The 7935-nt window shown below is 62.4% G+C and overlaps 1 protein-coding gene and 1 long non-coding RNA gene across 2 annotated transcripts; one reads left to right on the forward strand and one right to left on the reverse strand.

Annotated features, from left to right (window-relative positions):
- On the reverse strand, positions 1-3561 carry HOXA11 (homeobox A11). The gene is made up of 2 exons (XM_084897165.1): positions 2665-3561; positions 1-1339 (listed from the first exon to the last, which is right to left on the reverse strand). The coding sequence occupies exons 1-2, from the start codon at positions 3356-3358 to the stop codon at positions 1107-1109; spliced, it is 927 nt and encodes a 308-aa protein (XP_084753291.1). The 5' UTR covers positions 3359-3561; the 3' UTR covers positions 1-1106.
- Positions 3562-3689: 128 nt separating this feature from the next.
- On the forward strand, positions 3690-7935 carry LOC311629216. The gene is made up of 3 exons (XR_014796173.1): positions 3690-3867; positions 6786-7100; positions 7192-7935. It is a non-coding gene; the product is annotated as an uncharacterized lncRNA (long non-coding RNA).

Raw genomic sequence — 7935 nt, forward strand, 5'->3', positions numbered from 1 at the left:
TCTTTCTCTCTCTACATTGCATCTTTTAAAATTCGCTTTGGTTCCTGCAGGGAAATATACATATATAATATAATATTTATCTTTTAAAATAATTCCAAATCACTCTTCCGCCCTTGGAAGGCTGCTGGAAGCTTCCAAGCTCAGTTCCGGGGCCTCGAAGGGTGAGAGGGTGGCGCTGGAACCGGGTGTTTTGGGGGACTTGCGCCCCTCAGAGCTGAGGACGGCTGGCCGGGTGGCTCCTCTGCTGAGCAAATCCGAGCTTCCGTTAAGTGTGGCAGACGCTGTGCCAAGCTGCTGCACTGCGGCCTTTCCTGCAGAGATGGAGGGGCCAGAGCCCAGCACAGCCTCTTCGCTCTGTGATGTCTCCCCCCTTGGGGACTAGGACCCTCTGCACGCAGGCTGCAGGCCTGCCTGAGCAGAGGCCAGGACGAAGACCCTCCTGGCCAGGGAAGACTGGGTGGGCTGCAGGAGGCAACTGCTAAGAAGCTCAGGGTTGAGACAGTGCGGTGAGGGGCTGGGAGGAGTGGAGGGCCACTGGGATCCTAGGGTTTTGTTTTTTTGTTTTCTCTCAAGAATCAGCAGCCCTCTCCCACTCACAGCCACCTTAGTCCGGTCACCTTTCACGTTGGCTCTGGAGAGCAGCCCCATGCTGGGCATCTAGGATTCCCCACCCCTCTTCTCCTGCTCCTGTCCCCAAGTTGAACTGGTTTGGGAGATGGGCTGGCTTCTGGATGCAGGGGCTCTGGGGGGTGGGCAGGCTCCAAGTGGAGGGTCCTGGGTTGGGGTCGGTCCCCAGGGGGGCCTGGCGGAGACCACACCCAGCCTGAAGCTCGCAGTCTCCATGAATGAACCACCAGGGGTCCCACACCATTCATGCTGGTGGATGCACACAATCCTCTGAATCCAATTGTTAGGGATCTTAGCCACGGGTGCCCAAGAGAGTCCCGGCCGCCTCCCTGGAGGCTGGCTCCCCGGAGCGGCCCCTCTCGGGCACACCTCCTCTCTGCCAAAGTCACCGCGCTGTGCCTTGACCTTGTCAAGGGCAAAATCTGCGTATAATCTCCCGTGTGCGCAGCCCCCCACCCTGATTCCAGCTGGCGGGAGCCTTAGAGGAGAGGGTTGGCCGAGTAATACTGTAACCGGTCTCTGTTAATTTTTTTTTCCTTCATCCTTCTGTTCTGAAACCAGATTTTGACCTGCCGGTCGGTGAGGTTGAGCATGCGGGAGAGCTGCAGCCGCTTCTCCTTGTTGATGTACACGCTGAAGAAGAACTCGCGCTCCAGCTCCCGGATCTGGTACTTGGTGTAGGGGCAGCGCTTTTTCCGGGTGCGCTGGCCACCTGTGGGCGAGGAAGCGGCAGCAGTGAGCCAGGTGCGGGGGCTGCAGCCCACCCAGAGCCCCGAGAGGAGGAGAGGGGCCGGCCCCAGGGACTGGAAGCCCTGCCCAGGCCCCTGCCTCAGGCTTCCCCTGTGGTCTGGGGACCGCGTGCAGGCGGAGGCTCAGCCCCAGATAAAAGCCAGCTCCCTAGATGGGCCCCCAGGGAGGCCTGGGGCTGCCTCCGGAGCAGAGCGCGGGGCTCTGCGCAGCAGCAACAGGCAGGTTGGAGCAAGGAGGCCGCTTTCAAGGCAGCCGAGTGGGGGTCGCCGGCTGCCTCCAGCCGGGCCAGACTAAACAAACAGCCACCCGGGGACATCGCACCTTCCAGCACCTGGGCGCCGGTGGGGAGAGGGCTCTGAGGGCAGCCCCAGCCCCAGGCCTCCCCCTCGTTACCATCTGGGGCGGCTGCCGGCTCTTTGTCAGCCGGAGCTGGCTCCCGGGCCAGCCTCCTGGGTCCTGAGGTCAGGACAAGGCGGTGGGAGCCCCTAGCCTGGGCTTCTCAGGGCCCAAGGCCACACAGCCACCCTGGACCCCCCAGGGCAGGGCTTCTGGTTTAGATGGGGTGCGGGGAAGAGGGGTTCCCCAGCTCCTCCCGCAGCCCCCCTTTGGGTGAACCTCCCTGAAACCTAAAGAAAAAGCCCCGCTTCTGACAGACCCAGCAGCCACCGTGAGTAACAAGCGGCCGGACAGGAGGCGGCCCGTAATTGCCCCCGCGCAGGGGGAACATGGCTTCCTCTGGACAAAAAGGCCAGCGTTGGGTTAATTTGCTCCCGTTAATATATTGCTCGAGCTAAGCGGGCTATTTTGTCTGTGCAAACACGCTTCCCGCGCCATCGTTAAGCGCCGCTGCCTTTGAACGCCGCCCGGCCCCGGAGAGCCGGCGCAACACATGGTTTTTATAAAAAGCCCGGCTCCCCGCTCCGGCTCCGGCAGCCTCGCAGGGGGAGCCCCAGGCGCCCGCCTCCGGCCGCCGCCCCCGCCGCTCCGCGCTGCCCGCCGGCCCGGGCGCGGGGCCGGGGGAGAGAGGAAAAAAGGGGGAAAAGGAGGAAAAAAGGGAGGGTGCCTTTTCCGCAGCCAGGCCCCGGCCGGTGGGTCTTTCACGGCCAATTTCAGCACTCGCCACGTGATCCCGCCTTTTATAACGAAGTTTCGTTGGGGGGGGAAACCTACAGGCCCTTCATAAACCTTATACGCTTATAAAACAGCATATAAAAATTTAACAGCGGCGCTGCGCCCGCGCCCGGCTCCGCGCTCCGCCGGCGCGGGGCCCGCCGCCTTTATACGCACCGGGGCCGCCGGCCTTGTCCTCAGTGTGGCCGGAGGACGACTCGGGGCTGCTGCTGCTCTCCGGGCGCCGCCGCCGCTCCTTCTCCTCCGCCGCCGCCGCCTCCCGGCAGCCGCCGCCGCCGCCGCCGCCGCCGCCGTCCGAACTTGAAGTTGCCGGCGCGCCCGTGGCCGCCGCGGCCGCCGGGGGCCCCTTCTCGGCGCTCTTGTCGCCGCTGCCGGGGAAGTCGGCGGAGGCGAGGTTGTCCGCGGAGCCGTAGGCCGTCTCGAAAAACTGGTCGAACGCCTGCGGCAGGACGCCGTTGCGGCCCACGGCGCTATAGAAGCCGGAGGAGACGGCGGGGGCGGGGTGGTGGTAGACGCCGGCGCCCTTGGCCAGCTCGCCGGGCACGGCCGCGCCGGGCGCCTGCAGGCAGTCGCGGTGCGCCAGCTCCTCGGCCGCCGCGTAGCAGGGCGCCAGGTTGCCGCGCGGGTGCCACTTGGCGGCGGGCTCGATGGCGGCGTACTCGCGGAAGGTCACCTCGCGCACGGGTTGGACCGGGGGCAGGTTGGAAGAGTAGGAGTATGTCATGGGGCGCGAAGACGGGGCCTGGGGCAGGAAGGAAGGGAGGCTGGAGAAGTCTGGGCCCGAGACGTAGTAAGTACAACTTGGCAAGTACATGTTAGAGGAGCAGGGACCACGCTCATCAAAATCCATCACGGGGGCCGGGCTACCTCGGGCTCTCCGCCGCCGCGGGAGCCGAGCTTAACATGATGCTCCGCCACGGCAGCTGCCTCTTTGAAGCGGATCCGCGAAGTAGAAATTTGGAGACGTAAAGCTGACGTGGAAATCTATCCCCATCCTTAGCAGGGAGGTGCTGGTCATGTGACCCGATGGTGAAATTGACAAGCTGCGGGCTGGTCCGGGCCTTTTTTTTTTTTTTTCCCCTCGCGCTTTCTCTCTCTCTCTCTCTCTCTCTCTCTCTCTCTCTCTCTCTCTCTCTCTCTCTCTCTCTCTCTCTCCCCTCTCTCTCTCTTTCCTTTTTTTCCCCCCACCCCTCTGCCCTCCCTCCCTCCCCGGTTTCCTTTCTTTGTAGCTACCTCAGGGGAAGCAACAGATCGTCACTCGGTGTTCTCACCGAAAGCACGTAATCGCCGGTGTAACTCATGTTGGCTGGGGGCCTCCCGGCGCGCGGCGGCGCGGCCCGGCCTCCGGCGCCCCGGGCGGTGAGCGAGCCCCACTCCTGCCCCCGCCTCTCCCGGCGAGGGGCGCCCCGGGCGTGGGGGGCCGGCGGGGGAGCTCGCCGCTGCGTGTCCCGCGCGCGCTCGTGGAGCCAGCCCGCGGGGAGGACCGCGTCCGCGCCCCCTCCCTCCTCCCTCCCTCCCTCCCACGGGCTCGCTCTGGGAGCCCCGCTGCCGCCGACCCGGCCGGACCCCCTCCGGGGCCAGGGCAGGAGGCGGCCGGGGATGTGCCTGCCCCGTGCTCGCCCGATTTGCACGGTGCCTTGATTACACGCTCGCATTCATGGTCACTTCCGAACCGCTTTAGTGCCTTCCGTCCCGAAACCGCCAACGACCGGGGCGGCTTCCCTCGCGGTTTGCCGGGGATCCGCAAGGTCCCGGAGGGCCTTCGTCTCACCCGGGATCCACCTCCCCTCCGCCCTCCGGGCCGGCCTCCCCACCCGGCCCCTGGCCTTGGGGAAGCCCCCTCCTCCCGCCGCCGGCCGGGGTTCGGGGTTCCGAGGCGCTCGGCGGGGCGGGGGCGCGGGGGGCTGCTCGCCGCCGGGTCCCCTCGAGCTGCGGGCCGGGAGCAGCGGCAGAGGAGAGCTGAGCTGCTTCAGAGGCGGTGACATCCGGGGCCTCCCCCTCGGCAGGCTGCACTTGGGGGGCCGCCCGGCTGCCAGTGAACCCCAGGGCTGAGGGGATGGTGGGGCCAGTGGAGAGGGAGCGAGGGCCAGGAGCGGCTGAGGAAGGACTAGCATGCCTCCTCTCCGGCCGCGCAAAGCGTGAGAGCCAGGGATGTGCGGGGCAGAAACTCGGAAGGTTCTGCGCTTTCCCGCCCCTCAGCCCACAGAAGGAACACAAGGCAGAGTAGAGAGCTGGGCTCCCCCAAACCCGCAGCACCTGGGGGGACAGGCCGCCAGGAAAGGCTGGGTGTCAGGTAAAGACAGGAGACCGAGGCCCTAGGGGCTGCTGTGAGCCTGGTTTTCTGGGGAAGAGGAAAGGAAAAACATTGATGGTGGAAAAGGATCCCCATCCTGAGGGCTGAGGGAATAGTGCTCAGGAGAATCGAAAGGAGAAGTAGATTCGCCAGGCGCCGCCGGAGCGGGGAGGGCCCGCCCCGAGGCCTCCCCACACCTATCTCCTTGGGGGAAGCTGGATGTCGCTGTAGCAAAGTCAAAAATTAAAAAGAATAACCTTTTCCCTTTCCCCATCCAGGAAATAGCTGAAGGAATTTATACATCGTGGGGAGATTTAGCGTATAAACTCTAAGATCTTTGGTATTTAAGTGTCAACATCGATTCATTTATTTATTGCTGAGCTGACTGTAACTGACTCAATAACAAATCTAATCATGCATTGCCCTGGAAAAGGAATATTCTCGTTATGTATTTTCTCCAAACGATGGCTCGACGTTGCATTTGAATGTCTGCTGTAAATACCAATAATATCGAGTAATTACTCTGCAGTGGAGTAAACTAATTTATTAGCATTAATGTTTATGTGGCTCCTACTCCCCTCTTTTACAAGGGGAGCTTATCACAAATCATACTTCGCAGACACGTTGGTTTAATGAACTCTTTATTCCGGGTTTGCTGTGAGAACATTCATGCTCCTTGAATCTCTGAGGACCGAACTCAAAATTATTTGTTCGCTTTGAGCTTGACATAACTGTGCGCGGTGGCTTGTGCAGAGGGCAGGAACGGTGTGAGGGAGAAGGGCTGGTGGAAAGGAAGGTTATTGGGGAGAGGCAGCTTGAGACCTCTTCAAGCTGGGGATCACAATTATGGGATTGCCCGACAGCAGAAGAAAAAAAGAAAGAAAAGGGGAAAAAAGAAACACACCAAAAAAAAACAAACAAAAAAAACCCTTTGATTTCCAGCGTGACTAACAAGGCAAAATATTTATTTATCCACAGCATCTCTTTCCTGGAGGCCTCAGGTGAAAGGAAGAAGGAGAGGTTTTGGAGTAGCAGGATTTGAGCCATTCTCTGGCTAGATGTTGGCTCTCCCAAACTCTCTCCCCACAGCCCACCCAGTCCCCGCAGCCCCCACCCCACCCCCACCCCCGCCCTGGAACAAAAGGAATGCATGAGGGGTTTCAGTGCCGGTGCCATAACAAAGGCGCCACCATTGCGGGGCTTGCCCCGCCCCTGGGTGAAGGCAAACAAATTCTTGCACTTGTATTAGGGCTTTTAAGACTATAATTGAACCTGGGGGCGGCTAGGGGAACCGAAAACAGTTGTAGACAGACCTGGGGTTTTATAGCAGTTTTGGCAGTCAACTTCAGCTTGTGCCTGAGCAGACCGGCTGCGGTGGCCGCCAGCGGGGACGCCAGGCTGCCTCCCCCAGCTGCCTGCAGCCCCTCTCCTAATGAGCTCGGTCTCCCTTGGTGCCAGGGAGCAGGGGTCCCCACAGGAAGGTGGGTATGGGGCTGTGCCCGGTTCCACATAACCAACGCCTCCGGTGTCCTTGAGAGCCCTGCCCGGAGGGGCCGCAGGTCCGGCTCCCATGGGTGTCTGCAGGAGACAAAGGCGGATCCCCCAGGAAAGGCTGGAGCAGGGGAGGTGCTCCCGGAGTGGCCGGCGGGGCAATGGGAGGGCTGGACAGAAGCGGGTGCCGAGTGGAACTTGCCGCCTGGAGGCGGGTATGTAGGGGCACTGCCTGGAAGAGGATGAGGCAACGGCTTTGGTGCCAGGAGGGAGAATGCGTGGAGCGGCGAATGCTGGATCTCCCCAGCAGGGACAGAATGGGCTCTCAGACCCCCAATGCCTGCACTGTGCCCAGCTCCTGCCCTCCTGACTCTGTGGTGGTGGGTGAGTGGGCGCAGCTCTGAGGATCAGGCCAAATCTTGGGGAAGCAGGGGCGGCAGGGCTGCGGGGTTTGGACTTTGCTCTCAGCCTAATTGACTCTTCCGCTTTGTAGGAGGCCCGACAGCAGAGCTGAGCCCACCGACTCCGGGGAAGACCTCGCAGGGCCAAGGCCGCCCTGGAAGTCCAAGTCCGAGCTGCATTTCTGGAAAAGGCTGAGCCCGGCAGAGCTGTAGCATTGGCCCCGGAGCCTGCTTTCCCATGACTGTTCTTTTCCCAGAGCTCCACAGCGCGGAGCCATCTCCAGAAAACAGCCCTCCGCGCGTATTTCCTTTTAGCGCCAACCCGGAGCCCCGCGGCCGCCCCTGCGAGAGGCCAAAAATGTTTTGGAGGAAGAAAAACAAAGGCAGGAAGTGGCGGCGGACTGACGGTGCGTGTGTGTCTGCGGAGAAGGGAGGGAGCCGGTTTCAATCTCTTGTTTTTTCCAAACTTCTCTTCTTGTTGTTTTTCCAAACTTCAAGGTCTAGGCAGCCCTGGCAGGGCTGGCCCGCTCGCTCCGCGCAGCGTTTGGAGGGAGATGGCCACCGGAGAGGAGCAGGCGGCGCCCGCGCCAAGCGCGCCGGGCGGAAATGGCTAACGAGGAGATTTGCGCAGCAAAGCAGACCGGGCCTTTCCGAGGCTCCTTTGATTCGGGCCTAATGTCGGAGGGGGTCGCGGGGGGTCCTGCAGCGCCTCCGGATCCTCCTGCGGTGGGCTGCGTGCGCCCCGGCGGCGATGGGGGAATTCCTGCGCCGGCTCCACGCGCCTCCCCGGGCGGAACGCCGGAATAAAGTGTGCCCAGGTGCCTCTGCCCAGCTCTGCGCCTCCGCTTCTTCTTGCAGCCGATGCGTCTGGGCAGCAGCTGGCGGGCGGTGGTTGGCGGTGCCTGGGATGGGCAGCTTTGGCGCGGTCAGTGCGCACCGGGACAACGTGAGGCCTTTTCGCTGCGACGGTTGTGCTGGGGGTATGCCCAGCCATCATTCTAGGGATGGGCGCCCCAAAGGCTGTCACTTGATAGGTGGCTTACCACCCGCTCACTCCTAGGGAGGACGGAGCTGGGGGCAGGGAGCACCTCCACGCACCGGTGTTCCCAGCCCCAACCGGCTCTGCTGCCAGGCTGCCTTCCTCTTTCTTGGGACTGGCTTGGGCACCAGCAGGGACTCATTGTCCCCCCAACCTGAGAAGCCAGAGTCCCTAGTGCCTGCACTTACAACCCTTTGACTGCT

This window comes from Pipistrellus hanaki (assembly GCF_964339955.1).
Source record: "Pipistrellus hanaki genome assembly, chromosome: 10".
Lineage (NCBI taxonomy): Eukaryota > Metazoa > Chordata > Mammalia > Chiroptera > Vespertilionidae > Pipistrellus > Pipistrellus hanaki.